We start from the raw sequence: 19,137 nt of genomic DNA on the forward strand, positions 1-19,137 counted from the left end.
CCTGCTCTCCCATTCAATAAGATCATGGATAATCAGATTATAACTTCAACCCCACATTCCTGCCTAACTCCATAACCTTTCACCTCCCCCCTTGTTAATCAAGAATCTATCTAGTTGTGCCTTAAAAATATTCAAAGGCTCTGCTTCCACTGCTTTTTGAGGGAGAGAATTCCAAAGACTACCCCGAGAGAAAATATTCTCATCGCCATCTTTTATGAGCAACCACTTATTTTTAAGTTGTGACCCGGAGTTCTAGATTCACCAGCAAGAGGAAATATCCACTCATCGACCCTGTCAAGACCCCTCAGGATTTGGTTTTGATCAAATCTCCTCTTACTCTTCTAAATTCCAGTGGATACAAACCTAACCTCTCCAACCTTGCCTTGTAGGACAACCACCTAGTCCTGTATTAGTCCAGTTAACCTGTGCAGGTTATAGGTTTTCCATCACTCATTGCACATATTAGCAGTTGATGGTTAACTGTTCAATTAAACATCCAGTCAAGCAACATAATTCCAGCTGACAGTACTTTTGGTAGTTTGTGTTTCATAGAATCTACAGTGCACCCTACCCAAGTCCACACCTCCACCCTATCCCTATAACCCCACACAACACTTAAGGGCAATTTAGCATGGCCAATCCACCTAACCTGCACAGCTTTGGACTGTGGGAGGAAACCCACACACACGGGGAGAAAATAGAACATAGACCAGTACAGCACAGAACAGGCCCTTCAGCCCTCGATGTTGTGCCGAGCAATGATCACCCTACTCAAACCCACGTATCCACCCTATACCCGTAACCCAATAACCCCCCCCCCCCTAACCTTACTTTTTAGGACACTACGGGCAATTTAGCATGGCCAATCCACCTAACCCGCACATCTTTGGACTGTGGGAGGAAACCGGAGCACCCGGAGGAAACCCACACACACACACGGGGAGGACGTGCAGACTCCGCACAGACAGTGACCCAGCCGGGAACCGAACCTGGGACCCTGGATCTGTGAAGCATTTATGCTAACCACCATGCTACCGTGCTGCCCGTGTAGACTCTGCAGTGACCCAAGCCACCAAGCCAGAAATCAAACCTGGGACCCTGGTGCTGTGACACAATTGTGCTAACCCCCATGCTACCATAAGAGCATCCTACTGTTTATATTCTATGGTTCTTTTCCATTGTGAAAGTTGAACTGCAGCTGTTGTGTTCATATCCTTTTGCACTTTATGCTTAAGCTATGTATCCTAAGTTATTCTTGTATGTTTCCAATTAATGTTTATCAACACAGCGTTGATACTTTGAAGCATTAACACTGAACTCCTCCAGGCTCCCTACTTTACTAGGATCTGTAAGCCATCATTAGTTTTGAGGCTTTATTTTGAGAACAACGCCATCCATAAATTAAGGATCGTTCCCCATGGTGTACCATAAACAGGGTTCTTCATTGGTCCTTTATAAAGGAATAAGTTATGATCTGACTCCATCCATGTTCAAACTATGTGACTCACGTTTTTCTGGAAGGATTGATTTGGGTCTCTTATACAAGGGCATCGGGAAAAAAAACACTCTTTGGATCTTTGTTTGAACAGATAACAATTCAATGTAAAGATTTCAGTTTTAAAAGAAATTTAGGGCAGCACTGGGACCCTGGAGCTGTGAAACAACAGTGCTACCCACTGTGCTACCAGGCCACCCACATTTGTTTAATTTTCAAAAACATTTGTGGCTATAGTCTTGCGAAAACTACAATGTCCACACTTCCAATTATAGCAGAAATTATTTATTTCAATAATTTACTCCATGCAATTGTTAAGCTTCAAATTACAATTATGCAAGGATAGAGTACAGACGTCCAGCAGCTAAATAGTGCAGCAGTTATGAGAGCACCTAAAAGAGGTTACTTATAATCTTTATTATAGTCACAAGTAGGCTTACATTAACACTGCAATGAAGTTACTGTGAAAATCCCCTGTAGACCATTATATTGTCTCAGGGTTTATGATATTCATCAACACATTTTTTTGCCTCTGTCTGGCCAGAAGATTGGGTAAAACATATTTTCACAAAGGTAGTACCGCTTTCATAATCAGGATTGGGTCAAATCCTCAGCAGGTCTGGCAGCAACTGTGGAGAGCGGTGACTGTCAAGTCCAAAATTAATGTCATATTGGAGTCAAAATGTTAACTGTTTCTCTCTCAGAGTTGCAGCCAGACTTGTTGAGTTTTTCCAGTACATTTTGTTCTCCTTCCAGATCGGCAGCATTTTGGCCAAATCCTAGGCCATCAAGAAGAAAACTGTACTTGACCTCAGGGCAGGACACTACAACTACTTGATCATCAAGTGGAGTCCCCAGGTGGGAATTTTCCACAACCCACCACATGTTCGCGGTGGCTGAGGCGGCCTGCCATTAGCCGGCAGCAGGACATTCTGCTCCCACCATTGTCAATGGGGATTTGCATTGAATGCACGCCCAGTCACCAGGAAACCCATGGCTGAGGAGTGTCATCAGCAGAACCAGAAGATTCTGCTAGCATGAACGGCCAGAAAGTTAGAGCCCTTGTTTCGATCAGGAGAATCCCAATTGGCAATAAGTGAGTTTTTAAGTGTTAAATGAGGCAAGATTGGTCAGCGGGGATGTTCTTTTTAAACCTCCCCCCTCCCGCTGATGAAATAATTAACTGTTGAGGGTTTAGGACAGCTACCATCCTTAGAGTTGACGGATTTCACAGGACTCACAATAAACCGTGTCATAGAATTAACAGTGCAGAAAGAGGCCATTTGGCCCATTGCGTCTGCAACAACCCTTGGAAAGAGCATCTACTTAAACCCAAACCTTTACCCCAGTAACCTCAACTAACCTTTTGGACACTAAGGGGTAATTTAGTATGGCCAATTCACCTAACCTGCACATCTTTGGACTATGGGAGGAAGCGTCCGGAGTATCTGGCGGAACCCCACGCAGACACAGGGAGCAAGTGCAAACTCCACATAGAGTCACCCCGGCCGGAATTGAGCCCGGGTCCTTGGAGCTGTGAGGCTGAAGTGCTAACCACTGTGCTACCCTACCACATTACACCAGTCTTACTTTAACAATATACAGACTTGTCATGTTACCCTTTCCAAAGAACAGGCAAGTTAATTAAGTTTTGGGAAAGAGAACACATGAACTGGACTATAGAAGACTCATTGAATTTAGACTTAATGGCTGTTAAAAGAAAATCAACTGCTATATACAATACTGCTGAAGGAGAATGAATAATACCGAATCATATATTTTTTAAATTATTCATTCATCGACTCTGAAGACCCAGCTGGTACAAGCTCAAACTGTGCAAGGGCATGTATTTTATTGGCTCAAGCAATTCTTAACACCATGAATAATTAGGTAATTGGAAAACATTCATGAACCCACAGGCACCGATGACAATGACCCCACAGGCACCGATGACAATATGCGGAAAATCAATTGTTTACAGGTAAAATAAAGAAAAAAAATTGAACCTGCAAAACATGCCATTCACCTGACAATCACCTGGGTTGGCAAGTCAAACAGCTTGCATTAAATACGACAAATATACAAATACGTCACCAGTATTAATCATCAAACTCAAAATGTTTGCTACTTCAATGAATAGCAGACAACCAAAGCCACGTAGTAACATTAGTCAAACAACAGGTCCTCATCCTTTTCTTCTTCAAGCAGGTTGGCTGGTGCAATGGCATGTTTTAATCTCCGACCCTCCAGTTCTTTTTCTTTCTTCTCTTTCAATTGCTTTTTCTTTTCCTGAATCTTTTTCAACCTGTAGATGTGAAGAACTTGGCCATTACTTCAATATGTTCGTATGTCTTTCAGTTTTGTTGTAAAAATTTAGGGTTCAACAATAATCCGTGACATATATTAGGAATCCTAGCAAGCCCCCTCACACACACACTATCAGCCTGGGTTCTGATTTCTTTCCGTTTCATGTTATTTTTATTCTACTGAGTGCCACTTTTTAAATTACTGTAACTAAATTACTGTAACTATCGACTGCAATCATCCTGCACCACCCATGGAAGTTCAGTCGTGGAAGACTATGGAGGGAAACTTTATCAAGCCCCAAGTACTTAAATGGGGCGGAAGAACAAATAACAAATGTCTCAATTAACATACAGTGACATACTAGCATTTTACAAAAGCAAAGCTAAAAAGCAGCTTAACTTTACTTCAGTTGTATTTGTTCACATTTTGAGAGCAGTCCATGTGAGCAGTATTAGACTGCATTATATTCATAGATTAATAAAACAGAATTCTGTGTATATGTACCACACACATGTCAAGATCTCTATTCAAGATGCTCTATTCCAATTTTGGAAAATAGCTGACAAATGTTTTTTTTTAAATTAAACTTCCACATCACTTACCTGTAAAATTCCTCCCTTTCTCGTTCATCCAACTCCGTTATGATATAGGACAATGTGCGCTCAATCCGAGGAATTATCACTTAATTAAAATGGGACAGTGATTAGGCTATTTAAGAAATTAGAATTATATGACTCCATCACTAAGCAATCTCTTAATTGTTTTCAATTAGCACGTTTTACACTGAAATTATTTGGAATGTAGCTTTTCACTCCCATCCATGCACGTAAATATTATACAAAAAAGATAGCAACATATTTTTCACTTCCAACATTTCAATGAAAGTTGCAATTTTCTTGCACCCTATTTTGATAGATACTGCTAAGTCGTTATCCCTGTGCAAAGTTTCCTCCAAGTGCTCCAGTTTCCTCCCACAGTCCGAAGATGTGCAGGTTAGGTGAATTGGCCATGCTAAATTGTCCCTTAATGTCCAAAGATATGTTGATTAGGTGGGGTTACGGGGACAGGGTGGCGGATTGGGCCTAGATAAAGTACACTTTTAGATGGGCTGAATGGCCTCCTTCTGCACTGTAGCGATTCTATGGATTCTAAGATGGGAGTCCATTCCATTGACCAAGTAATCTGTTTGATTCCAGTCCCTGATCACTGTTTGGTGTTTGCACATTCTCCCCAAGTCCACGTGGGTTTCACCCCCACAACCCATAGATGTGCAGGGTAGGTGGATTGGTCACGCTAAATTGCCCCTTAATTGGGTACTCCAAAATTATAAAACAAAATTTTAAAAAATTAAAATGTAATCTGCATTTATGATCACTCTTGTCATAGCACTCGAACCTTTAAAGAGCAGTGAATAATATTCCAGCCTCTCTCCCTTCTGGGCATCTTTAACTTTCACCTATTATACTCCGTAACTATAATTCCACACATTACTTACTATGTTAAAGGTACTATATAAATGCAAGTTATTGTTGTACACATAACTGCACAGAACAAACATTGAAATATATTTTGCAATCTTGTGCTCACTTCCCCAATTTATTTACCCTTCCTAAGGTTCTGATTTTACAGCATAACTTACTATAGATTACACTATCTAGGCTCTGTTCCACATCATGACTGAACATAGAAAGGGAGATACAGCCCTGAACCAATTGATGACTTGATTCTGTTAGAAAGTAGCCACATACAGAACCACACTTTCGCTACAGTCTGACAACAAGCCACTTCTCCAGTAATATCATGAGATCCAGGTTTTCGTTTTGATAGACTAGCTTTTCTAGTTGTGAAATCAGTTATTAGGGAGCCATGAGATTAACATAATCAACATGAAGAGGAAGACCAAAATAATTCTGCATAAAGAGAGTTGCTGGAACATCAGAAGCAGTTGATGTAGAAACAATTACATTTTTGGGGAAATTAGATAAATAATTGAAGCCAAGGCAGATACAGCAACAGGGGGAACATGGAAAAACAGCAGGAAATTGATATTAGTTACACCACCAGGAAAGGGGTAAATATTTGCCATGGAAATGCTTTCAATACTTTACTTCACTGATGGATGTAAACGTTGCTATTTCAATAGTTCTTTCCAATCAGAAGAATTCAGGTGTAGAAATCTTGAGATAGTCTTAATAATCTTGTTGGTAGCGGATGTATACACATTTCATAGATCCAAAATACTTGGTCATATGATGTTTGAAATCCATGAATTGCCAAGAATTATTGCATTCAAGATTTCATCAGTATTCTTTCTAGCGGTTCCCAACAAATTCCCTAGGAACTTGGAAAAGCCAAAACAGTTCTTTTCCCTGCCTTCCACTTTGCTTTGTAATGGTTTGAACTGACTGCAAAATGGCAACTTTCCAGCATGTCACCAAATTATCTGTCCTTACTGTGCAAATTGGACAATGTCAGTAGGTGGTTTGACCCTGGGGTAGCATGGTCAAAAGTCCAATCTTTACACCCCATTGACAGAAGGGCTATTTCCAGTGGGACTCACTGGAAGTTTGAGAATTCATGAGCATTATTTTCGAACCAAAGTATATAAAATTACAGAACTAATAAAGTGAATGGCCATAACTAAGTGGATCTTAATAAAGACAAGCATGAAGTCATAACTTAGTTAGAAGATACAGTTTGTGGAAGGGGTGCAACATGGATTCATCAGAATGATAACCTTGGAGTTTGAGTAAATTACAGGGAAAGATCATACAAACTGTTGTATTCCCTGGAATGTTGATGGTTAAAGTGTGATTTGATTGATGTTTAAATGGCAATTGATGCTAGGTCAATTGGGGCAGCACGGTAGCATGGTGGTTAGCATAAATGCTTCACAGATCCAGGGTCCCAGGTTCGATTCCCGGCTGGGTCACTGTCTGTGCGGAGTCTGCACGTCCTCCCCGTGTGTGCGTGGGTTTCCTCCGGGTGCTCCGGTTTCCTCCCACAGTCCAAAGATGTGCGGGTTAGGTGGATTGGCCATGCTAAATTGTCCGTAGTGTCCTAAAAAGTAAGGTTTAAGGGGGGGGGGGGGGTACAGGGTGGATATGTGGGTTTGAGTAGGGTGATCATTGCTCGGCACAACATCGAGGGCCGAAGGGCCTGTTCTGTGCTGTACTGTTCTATGTTCTATGTTCTAATTGTCAATTTTAAATGAGATTGGTAGATTTTTATTAACAAATTTGGAGTTTTGTTCCAGGGTATGTGGGAAAGTGGGCTTATGGAATTAGGTCTCAGATCAGGCATGATCTCACTGAATGACAGAATATGCTGGAGGGGTCAAATGAGCTACTCCTCTGTCCAAAGCAGTAGCAAAAAATACATAACCTACCATGTTCAATTGCATTTACACGCCTATTGGTAATTTTAATGGCTTCATCCAGTGTCACAAAAGAAGTCTGAAATCAACACAAGGTTACAGGTTTAGTGCAGCAGTCTCAAAAAAACATCTCTTTACATTAGGGCCACAACTGTGCCAATTTTTCTGCAGCATGCAATGTCATTGGAGGTGTATCTTTCTGATAAATTATTAAGTTATGGTTCAATAGCTTATACATGTTCTTCGGAGCACATTCTTGTATTTCTCTACGTCGTACCTGCAATGACGCCAGCTCAACCAGGAGCTCCACTGCTTTTGCATAATTCCGCTTGAGTTTAGCCAGCTGTTCTCCACCTCTGGCCAAGCCAGTAAGCTCATAACCTAATAAATAAAGTGTAAAAGAAAAAAATATCCAGGGTCACATCAGCTCATTTAGGTGAAGCACTCTAATCATCTCTTGACAGTAATGGTTAAATAGCGGATCTCCTGTATCATGCACATTGAGTCAGAGGTCGTGTTTTACAATGACTACATTCCTCAGAAAGGCAAGATTCAGATGTGATTTTGTTAACTCTCATTCACACTATTTCTGCACTTACTATCCCTCCACCCCATTTTTTGTGGCTCTCTATATTGCTTTCTAAAAATCAATCATTCTTTCCATTACTGTTCTTCACCTTTGTCTTTTTTCTGCAAGTTTCCTAATGACATTAGCTGGTTAACAAAGCGGAGAATTGGTGCAAGTTCAAGGAACACAAAAATGTGTAAAGCAATGTGTACCAGATCAAAGATGGATAAGGTTGTTTTGAAACAGGTGCAATGTATACAACAAGAAAGAATTTGTTTGTGATGAGATGAGGTATTGAGTAAAGAGAAGAAGGTAGAATAGTAGTGACTTGAACTATAATAGTCACATTCTCAAGGCACCCAAAATGCGACTCTTCGTTGGTAATCAGGGAGCAATGTCTGTGGCCATAAACATGCAAATTGGATGGAGAGCAAGGGAGGTAATAAAGAGAAAAGGAAGGGTGGGGGAGGGGGAAAAAAAAAAAGAAGTTTAGGAACAGCAGAGATAACTGCTTCAAACGCCACATTGAGAAACAAATCCAAAGCCCAGTTTTGATTTACTTATTAAGGCAACAGAGGAGTTTCCCAGGCATAAAAATAGTACTTCAGTGCACTGGAAAATGTTTTATATGTGTTTGAATGCTAGGGGCTTGGCTCAGAAACTGCAATGAAGAATTGAAAACATGGAGTTGTTTGATTAATTGAAGCTGCTGGCTCCAACTCGTTCCTTTTTGTAACAAACTATGTGGTTGTTGGTGTCCTTTTCCACTTCAGCATAGTCTTGTTTTTTGCACGGAGGGCTTATTATTGCTCCATTTAAGATAACTTAGTTCAGCAAATGAAAAAAAGATTAATGGGCGACATTTTTATGCTGCAGATCAATTTAAAGACACGGGACTGGATTCTCCTGCTGCCGACGCCGAAATCGCGTTCGGTGATCGGCTGGAGAATCAATATTCCCAACCAAATAGGGGGCCGGCGCTGCTTTTGGGATGCTCTGTTCCCTCCAAAACGGTGTACAGAGTCTGCCGCGCAACGTTTCGACGGCCTCAGGTCATTGCTGGAGGCCCGCCCCCGATCGGCCGGGTTATCAACGGCACGGGACACTGTGGTATCATCCGTCGGGAACTCGGCTTTGCGGCTGCGGATTCAGTTCGCAGGGGAGGGCCGATCCGCAGGCAGGGGGGACTATTTCACAGACCAGGTCCGCGAGCGGCCACCGCCATGTTGCACGGCGTGGCAACTGCAGGCTGCCACCATGCGCCTGTGCGGCCACGGGCCCGGCAATCTCCGGGCCATGTTGGCAGTTAGAGCCGGGTGCTCTACGCTGCCTTCCTGCTAGCCCCAGCAAAACGGGGAAATTGGTGGCCATTTTACACCATTCTTTCTGGCATAAAACGTCACGGTTGCCACGCCGACATGGGGACATAGCCCCAGAATTGGAGAATTGAGCCAATGATGCACAATACAAAAAAAAAAACTTTAAATTGTTGTACACAGGACCAGAAAATCACAGGCAGCAAAGAGCTGATTCTGATCACGTAGAATACTATCTGGCCTGGGGGAAATTATGCAAAAGCTCCTTGCCACACCCAATGGGTCTTTATTCAGCATTTTAAAGTATATTGTTTATTTTCTTAGTAATCTTCAGCCAACGGGAAGAATCTGTTATGGCCTGGTGCCTGTTGAATTATTATTCAGGTTGGATCATGTAATGGATTACTATTTGATGACAAAGTGAGGCTAATTGCACTCTATTTTATTTATGTGCAAATGGTACACAGCAACTTCAAGAGGTAACCCCTCTGGTACTGAAAATGAACAATTACAAGTATGGTAACTCATTCCGATGGGTATTAATTGTTAGAGCTTTTCTTTAAATGTTAAATTTAAAAACTCAACTGTTTTTAAAACTTTGTCTTTCTCCTAATCCAATCTTTCTGCCCCTAATTTGTGATTGATTTCACCCACCCATATGCCCACTTCTTTCACAGTCTTTGCAGTGTTTTATTTAAATTGCATCAAAGAACAAAAAAAAGTACAGCACAGGAACAGGCCATTCAGCCCTCTAAGCCTGAGCCAACCATGCTGCCCGTCTTCACTAAAATCTTCTACACTTCCAGGGTCCGTATCCCTCCATTCCCATCCTATTCATGCATTTGTCAAGATGCCCCTTAAATGTCACTATCATCCCTGCTTCCACCACCTCCTCCGGCAGCGAGTTACAGGCACCCACTACCCTGTGTAAAAGATTTGCCTCGTACATCTCCTCTAAACCTTGCCACTAGCACCGTAAACCTATGCCTCCTAGTAATTGACCCCTGTACCCTGGGAAAAAGTCTCTGAGTATCCACTCTGCCAATGCCCCTCGTAACTCTGTAGACCTCTATCAGGTCGCCCCTCAACCTCCTTTGTTCCAGTGAGAACAAACCAAGTTTATTCAACCTCTCCTCATAGCTAATACCCTCCATACCAGGCAACAGCCTGGTAAATCTCTTCTGCACCCTCTCTAAAGCCTCCACATCCTTCTGGTAGTGTGGTGACCAGAATCGAACACTATACTCCAAGTGTGGCCTAACTAAGGTTCTAAACAGCTGCAACATGACTTGCCAATTTTTTATACTCAATGCCCCGGCCAATGAAGGCAAGCATGCCATATGCCTTCTTGACTACCTTCTCCACCTGTGTTGCCCCTTTCAGTGACATGTGGACTGTACATCAAGATCTCTCTGACTGTCAATACTCGAGGGTTCTACCATTCACTGTATATTCCCTACCTGGATTAGACCTTCCAAAATACATTACTTCACATTTGTCCAGATTAAATTCCATCTGCCATCTTGCCGCCCAAGTCTCCAAACAATCTAAATCTGCTGTATCCCCCGACAGTCCTCATCGCTATCCGCAATTCCACCAACCTTTGTGTTGTCCGCAAACTTACTCATCAGACCAGTTATGTTTACCTCCAAATCTTTTATATATACTATGAACAGCAAAGGTCCCAGCACTGATCCCTGCGGAACACCATTAGTCACAACCCTCCAATCAGAAAAGCACCCTTCCATTGCTACTCTCTGCCTTCCATGACCTAGTCAATTCTATATCCATCTTGCCAGCTCACCTCTGATCCCATGTGACTTCACCTTTTGTACCCGTCTGCCATGAGGGACCTTGTCAAAGGCCTTACTGAAGTCCATATAGACAACATCCACTGCCCTACCTGCATCAATCATCTTTGTGACCTCTTCGAAAAACTCTATCAAGTTAGTGAGACACGACCTCCCCTTCACAAAACCGTGTTGCCTCTCGCTAATATAACCCCTTGCTTCCAAATGGGAATAGATCCTGTCTCGAAGAAATCTCTCCAGTAATTTCCCTACCACTGACGCAAGGCTCACCAGCCTGTAGTTCTCTGGATTATCCTTGCTACCCTTCTTAAACAAATGAACAATGGCTATTCTCCAGTCCTCTGGGACATCACCTGAAGACGGTGAGGATCGAAAGATATCTGTCAAGGCCTCAGCAATTTCCTCTCTTGCCTCCTTCAGTATTCTGGGGTAGATCCCATCAGGCACTGGGACTTATCCACCTTAATATTTTTCAAGACGCCCAACACCTCGTCTTTCTGGATCTCAATGTGACCCAGGCTATCTACACACCCTTCTCCAGACTCGACATCCACCAATTCCTTCTCTTTGGTGAATACTGATGCAAAGTATTCATTTAGTACCTCGCCCATTTCCTCTGGCTCCACACATAGATTCCCTCCCCTGTCCTTCAGTGGGCCAACCCTTTCCGTGGCTACCCTCTTGCTTTTTATGTACATATAAAAAGCCTTGGGATTTTCCTTAACCCTATTTGTCAATGACTTTTTGCGACCCCTTTTCGCCCTCCTGACTCCTTGCTTAAGATCCTTCCTAATTTCCTTATATTCCACACAGGCTTTGTCTGTTCCCAGCCTTCTAGCCCTGACAAATGCCTCCTTTTTTTTTGACGAGGCCTACAATATTCCTCGTTCTCCAAGGATCGCGAAATTTGCCATATTTATCACAGGAACATGCCAGTCCTGAATTCCTTTCAACTGACATTTGAAAGCCTCCCACATCCCTCAAACATCCACCCCCAATCTAGGTTCTTCAGTTTCCTCCTAAATATTATTATAATTAGCCTTCCCCCAATTTAGCACATTCACCCTAGGACCACTCTTATCCTTGTACACCAGCACTTTAAACTTACTGAATTGTGGTCACTGTTCCCGAAATGCTCTCCTACTGAAACTTCTACCACCTGGCCGGTCTCATTCCCCAATACCAGGTCCAGTACAGCCCCTTCCCTAGTTGGACTCTCTACATATTGTTTTAAGCCCCCCTCCTGGATGCTCCTTACAAACTCTGCCCCATCCAAGCCCCATCAGTTAAGATACATAGTGTCTTGCCCTCTTTATTCAAATTCCAGATTACCCATTTACTCACTTTGCACCGCTATCTACTACACTTTCAGCAACTTGCCACGCAAAAAAAGGTCAAATTTAAATATGCAAGGACAAGTCAAAGTTACAGCACACACTATTTAATACTGTGCTATTGAAAAATCTGGGCCAGTAATATTCTTCCTGTGGCAGAACACATACATTTCAGTTTTCTATAGAAAACTGCCCACTTTGATATTGCAGTTAGATGAATACGGTTTAACTTTTATCCACCCTCTTGGCAATGGAATAGAAAGAGTGGTGATTTCTACTCACTATCTCCTCCTTCCTGGTAATGTTCAAACACTGGTAGTATAACACCTGATGAAAGAAGAGATTTATTCAGTAATTGCAACAAATATATTTTACCTTCCAAAGTGTACAAAAGCTTTCCTTTTTAAAAACATGCAGTTTATCCTTTTTTCCTCTTCTCCCCCTCAAAGCATGCAGATCCCTATATACATGTTGACACAAAGATGGACAAGCTGGCCACCTATTCTTAGGCTTTGACCAATGCCATTTTGATGGAGCGGCTAAAACCCAGCAATTACTTTTCCTCCATTGGCTTGGCAGAACAGGGCCCTCCATCTGTTGACTGTCACTTGGCAGCTGGATACATACCACTTTGTACCACCCTCAACCAATACATTGGGCTGGATTCTCCGTCCCCCGCACCAGATTTCTGGTTCAGCACGCCAGCAGGATGCTCTGTTTCGCCAGCTGGTCAATGGGGTTTCTCATTGTCGGCAGCCCCATGCCGCTGGGAAACCCCCGTGTCTGCCAGCAAAATGGAGCATCCCAGCGGCAGCCCATTGTTTTCTTTTTCTTGCTGCAGAAGTTAAGTAGAATCCTCGTGCAAGACACTATCAAACTTGAAAATAAGGTATTGAAATCACCATAGAAACATACCTGCTACATTGTCTCTTTTAGCTCGGACCTTAACTTGTGCCTTGTTCACATTCTGGATCACCGTAGTGCTGCATACGACAGAATCAGTAATCAGCTACAACATTAGTCCTCTTGCACCATATACTCTTGAAATTACCCTATTCAAATCAACTGATAATTGAAATTCTGAGCAATAAATTCCTGATTTCAGAAAAAAAATATTGAAATTAGTTATGCAGAGCTAAAGAGTTAACCTTTGAACAGAAAAATGCCACAGTAAGAAGTCTTCCAACACCAGGTTAAAGTCCAACATGTTTGTTTCAAACACTAGCTTTCGGAGTACTGCTCCTTCCTCACCTGAGGAAGGAGCAGTGCTCCGAAAGCTAGTGTTTGAAACAAACATAGAACATAGAACAGTACAGCACAGAACAGGCCCTTCGGCCCTCGATGTTGTGCCGAGCAATGACCACCCTACTTAAACCCACGTAACCCAACAATCCCCCCATTAACCTTACACTACGGGCAATTTTAGCATGGCCAATCCACCTAACCCGCACATCTTTGGACTTTAACCTGGTGTTGGAAGACTTCTTACTGTGCTTACCCCAGTCCAACGCCGGCATCTCCACATCAGAAAAATGTCAGGAATTGCAAGGTCAATAAATGTCAAATGGATTCCACAATTATAAACAATTTTTAAAAATCCAACATCTATGAAAGCTTCAATTCAGTCTGCAACATTTTTTTATATCTGTAACTGTACCCACATAGCAAGTGAGGCCATCAAACCTAGAGTCTCCAAACACCAATGACAAAGACCAATTGCTCAGTTAGGGACAAATACGGTGGTCTACAAATAAATCTTTGGTAATTACAGTCTCACCTGAAGTCTCCAGCAGTGAACTTGGCTTCAGCTAAGGAAAAGGCTGCCTCCCTCATGACTTCACCCATCAGTGTCTTAGTCTGAGAGGAGAAAACCAAATTTAATGCAAATTCAACACTCGGGAGGGTTAACTCACACAAACACTGGGCTCAGCAGCCATTTTATTTTAGCTTCACTACAATGCTTGTTATTATTTTTTTATTTCTTGTAAATGTCCAAATCATTTCAGGTACATAACAACATTTTTCTGCCCCATGCCCTGGTTTAATCAACTTGTGCATCATCTTTGGTTGACGGAATAGGTGGATGACGGTCTCCACTGCTCCAGCAGCAGCGCTGTGTTGGCCACAGAGAGGTGTGCAACTTGCTGTGTCCCCACAATGCACACGCTTCAATTGCAACATTTGGTTTCCACCTGTCAAATGGCTTGCAGGCTAACTTGAGAGTTGGGGCTTAAGGGTGGAATCTCCAATCACCCGTCTACTCTGTCATCCCACTGTAAGAAACAAGTTTGATTCAGTTTGCCAGCATCGAGAGCACAAAGACAAAATGCAGCTATCAAAAAAAAAGACAGGAAGCCAAAAGGTTTTGAATGACCAGAACTTGCACTGTACTGTGAACTAGAGAAAAAAAATCCAAAAAAAATCAGAAGATTTAGTAAAACTTGTAATGTTTGATCTTTAAAGATAAATTTCACCTCTATAATCTTTTTCAGGATTTGTCTGAAGCGCAGTGTAAGGGCATCAGACTTTTTCTTCAGTAGGTTGCGACCAGTCTGGGCACCTTTCAAACGGGCCTTCATTATAGTTTGTGCCCTATAGCGAAAATAAAAGAAAACTAATATTAAGTTTACCTTTAGCTGCCAAACTACTGACAACTTTAATTACACTTAAATTAAATGGATTTATTTTTCAGCACAAAGGTAGTGCTTCACGTTTTTACATCAACACCCTCGCAAGTGTGCATTTCTTCATACCAAAATAGGGAAGCTTCCAGTGACAGAAAGCTGCAACTTTTTTTTTTATAAAACATTTTATTGAGGTATTTTTTGGTATCATAACAACACAATAAACAACGTACATGAAACTATAAACAGTGTAAAAGTCGTCTCCCTCCCTTACAGGTCCCACCTTTATTAACCCCCTACTCTAAGCTAAACTAATCCCCCCCCCCCCTTATGCTGACGATTAATTTTCCGCGAAGAAGTCAACAAATGGTTGCCACCTCCGGGCGAACCCTAACAGTGACCCTCTCAAGGCAAACTTGATTTTCTCCAAACAGAGAAAGCTAGCCATGTCCGATAGCCAGGTCTCCGACTTTGGGGGCTTCGAGTCCCTCCAAGCTAATAGTAATCTGCAACATTTCTTGCTTATGTTTTTGTACCAATATCTTCAGCAAAGGGGATACAGATTTCTAATTTTAAAACTGTCGGGAGCAGGGGCAGGGGATTTTTTTTTTTTTTTTTTAAAGTGCACATTTTTAAGGAAAAAGCATAATGAGGAAGTGCCTTGAATTGCTGTTCATAGAAAATAGATGGATGGATAATTCCCAAGTCCGATCCAAACATGGCCGTTAGTTGTGTTGATCACGATGAAACCAAACATTCATTTGGGGTCAGCACACAAGATGAGCATACCTGTATTACACCTGGATATCTTTTAAGTCCAAAACTAACACAAAATATTAAATGCGTAAGCTTAATGTGTGGACAAAAAGGTTTTATTCTTTCAAAGCAGGTGCTTATCCTGTAAAAAATGTTACGATATTACCATTTTGAAATTCAACCACAAATGACGTGTGTCTTTTTACCATTTGAATTCTACATGAGAAAACTGAAAACTTCCAACAAATGGCAATATATAACAGAGCTGAACAACCAGTTCATTAAATTGAGCGTGCCCAAGTTTGTGAAAATTCAGCTGTAAAGGTTGGTTCAGCTTCCTGATTACCATTGGGTGCAATAACTCCCTCAAACCGGTTCCCAGTGTCATTACCCTCACACTGTTTATACAAAAAATATTTGTTTGAAAATGCTTTTCTATTATTTAAAAAGGTCATTGAAGACACCAGGTAGAAAAGGAACTTGTTTTTAAATATGGTACCTTTCACATTCTCAAGAAAATCCCAAAGCAATTTATAATGAATTACAGTTGAAGTGCAGTCAGTATGGAGCCAATTTACATAAGGCAAGGACAATAAATAAGAAATTCAAATATTTTTGGTGGTAGTTGTAGGATGGATATTAACCATCAGCACTTAGCGGAACTTCATGTAGACAAGCCCCAATCTAATGTTTCATTTCAGAAACAGGACATGTGACAATGCAGCACTCCTTTGTTATTCTGGTGAAATGATAGCATCAGTTACATACTCTTATCCTGCAACGGGATTTGAACCCTGCAACCATCCGTGGAACTGTTCCCACTATTTTAGAGATGCTCATTTGATTCAAAAACCTTCTTGCTATAAATTCTCCAAGAATGCATTTCATGTTGGTCAGTTAAACAATTTTGTTATGGGGATGATGAAGGTGCTCGGAGTGTTGGTACAACAATGTGAACCTTTCCAAGTGGAAAAGAATGTAAAAGATAGAAACCATGGAAACAAAGTGATGTGGGTAAATTACAAATTATAGCTAATTAAGAGTGGCCGGTTTGATATTTAAAACGAAATGAAAGTCACCATAGTCCCAGCCAACCATAGGCTGCTCTCCCTTTTGAGAGATAGCTGACTGGGCGTTGTTTAACCCAAGGTCACCACACTTCAGGCAAGGGACTAGTTTGAGAAGGCGGGGCTTTCATGGTAACCTCAACTGGTATGGGAATTGAACCTGCGTTGTTCCGCATCATGAATCTGTCATCCGGCCAACTGACCTCCTAACAAGATACAAAGTATTCTGTACTAGCAGATGGGTTCACATATTTCCACAATGTTTGAATTATTACCATGTCACACTGCACAGAATTCCCCACGCCCTGGTGTATTATACTGTATGCTTTTTTAAAAAAAAGTTCTGGGTTTTAGTTAATTCTTTATTGTGTGCCTTGTTGCTCTTGAAGTGGTGGTAGTTGGCCATCATCTTGAACCAGTGCAGTCTTTGTGCAGATGCCAGATAGGGAATTACAGGACCTTGACTCAACAATGTAGGAACGATAAATGCGGTTTGTTTTTTTCAGGTCATTGTATACAACAGAACTCCATGATAATTTAACACTATCTTGTGTTTTGTGCATTGCATTTTATTTTTAAAAAGTGCTAAATGTAGTGCTTCCTTAACATGATGACTTTCTGATTCAGTGTGCTCAAAATTTATTAAATTGCAAGTATCTGGCTTGTGGGAGATTATACAGGCGCATTTTCATAGCAAGAAAATGTGACAAAAGAGTATAAGAACATACAGACTGGCAAGATGAAGTACAGAGAGTAAAAGGAGACTTGTGTGGAGTAAAAGAATAGCGACATACACTAATGCGCCAAATGGCCTGTTTCTAGATTTCATGTATTTTAATACTGTACCATACAAATCAAATAATCATAGGGTAAATTTGGAAAATAATTTTAAAAATATTGGGTTTTGTTTGACAGTGAGAGGCATGGTATAAGCACCAGCAAAATATCTGGAGATCTGAAATAAAAACAAAATGATGTCAACTAGCAGCATCCGTGGAGAAACAGTTAACATTACGAGTCCAATTCTTTGGAACTTACACAAGGGTTGGTTGTGTGCATTCTTAACAAATTATGCAGAGAACCAAGTACGATGATTGCTTTTGTTAAAATGTAACTAGTTTTTACATCTTTCTTAACGCGTAACTCCCATGCTGTTCATTTGAGCTCATTAACATTTTCCTTAATAGAGTACCCATTTTTGATGGTCTCGGGTCGCAATCGTGGATTACAGCATTTTGGAATAATATTTTGCAAACTGGGCAGTTACATCAGTTGGCTGTCCCGGGTATGATTTCTCACAAAAAGCAGATACAGATTTAACTTTAGTTTCAAGTCCGTCAGTTCCTTTATTTGGAGACAGATGGGACGATTCAACGGGAAATAGGCCGGTTCCCTCAAGTGCGGTTGTCCTTGACCGACAATTAAAACGCTGGGCTCCAAATTAAATTTTCCAGAAATCCCAGGAAAACGCGCCTTTCCAGGTCAAGGAAGAAACCCGCCGAGCAAACCCGGGACTGCGACCAAACTCTGATACTCACATCCGCGAAGGGAAGACCTCAATCCTTTCTTTCCCTGACATGTTTGGGTATTGTGGGGGGGGGGGGTTGGATTAATCCGGCAGCTGGTAGAAAAGAGCAGGACAATCCTTTAAATCTTCGAGGAGTAGCCGGTGAGCTTCAGGGGGCCGTGAGGCAGCGGCGACGCCGATCCAGCTGCTTTCTCCGGTTAATGATTCCCTCTTCCCTCTGGATCCTCCAGGGTTGTCTCCCCGAGATCAGCTGCTGGCAGTCACGTGATTCGTGACCCCTGACCGGCCCTCGAAAATGTTAACGCATACCGAATATTTTGGATACTCCGAATTTATTTTAAATCGGATTTTGCTCAGCAGGTCGTTGTCTACTTCACTAATTTATTTGCCTCGATCTTTTATCTCTCCTTCTCTCGCTGGGGGAAGAGAAGCGGCATCGACATTGCGCCTGCGCAGAGAGGGGCGGTGTAAAGGAAAGGGGCATCGCGCTTGCGCAGGGGGGGGGGAGGGGTAAAGGATCGGCACTGCGCCAGCGCAGTGGGGGCTGGGGCAAAGGATGGGCACTGCGTCAGCACAGTGTGGGGAGGGGGGGGAACGGAAACGGCACCGCGCCTGCGCAGACGTGCGTGGGGAACGGAAACGCCACCGCGCCTGCGCAGGAGAAGTGCGTGGGGAACGGAAACGGCACCGCGCCTGCGCAGGAGAAGTGCGTGAGGAACGGAAACGGCACCGCGCCTGCGCAGGAGAAGTGCGTGGGGGAACGGAAACGGCACCGCGCCTGCGCAGGAGAATTGCGTGAGGGAACGGAAACGGCACCGCGCATGCGCAGGAGAGGTGCGTGGGGAGGAACGGAAACGGCACCAGCAGAGTGGGCCTGAAGCGGCGGATTCTTCCCCTTCACAGCGGCGCTCGAGCAGCAGCAGTGTTGCCCACACATTCCGTGCAGGTAGGTGCG

The 19,137-nt window shown here is 42.5% G+C and overlaps 2 protein-coding genes across 2 annotated transcripts in view; one reads left to right on the top strand and one right to left on the bottom strand.

The window, feature by feature from the left end:
* Positions 1–1,764: 1,764 nt before the first annotated feature.
* atp6v1d (ATPase H+ transporting V1 subunit D) lies at positions 1,765–18,233 on the bottom strand. Its single transcript, XM_038785521.1, has 9 exons — positions 18,193–18,233; positions 14,682–14,799; positions 13,985–14,064; positions 13,123–13,190; positions 12,490–12,534; positions 7,456–7,559; positions 7,191–7,257; positions 4,405–4,483; positions 1,765–3,800 (listed from the first exon to the last, which is right to left on the bottom strand). The coding sequence occupies exons 1-9, from the start codon at positions 18,231–18,233 to the stop codon at positions 3,662–3,664; spliced, it is 741 nt and encodes a 246-aa protein (XP_038641449.1). The 3' UTR covers positions 1,765–3,661.
* Positions 18,234–18,967: 734 nt separating this feature from the next.
* The window catches only part of eif2s1b (eukaryotic translation initiation factor 2, subunit 1 alpha b), a 49,996-nt gene continuing 49,826 nt past the window's right edge, over positions 18,968–19,137 (top strand). Inside the window, exon 1 of the mRNA XM_038785534.1 lies at positions 18,968–19,128. The gene's annotated coding sequence lies outside the window, so the exon portion shown is untranslated. The remainder of the gene's footprint in view (positions 19,129–19,137) is intronic.

This window comes from Scyliorhinus canicula, chromosome 2 (genome assembly GCF_902713615.1).
Source record: "Scyliorhinus canicula chromosome 2, sScyCan1.1, whole genome shotgun sequence".
In the NCBI taxonomy this organism is placed as follows: domain Eukaryota; kingdom Metazoa; phylum Chordata; class Chondrichthyes; order Carcharhiniformes; family Scyliorhinidae; genus Scyliorhinus; species Scyliorhinus canicula.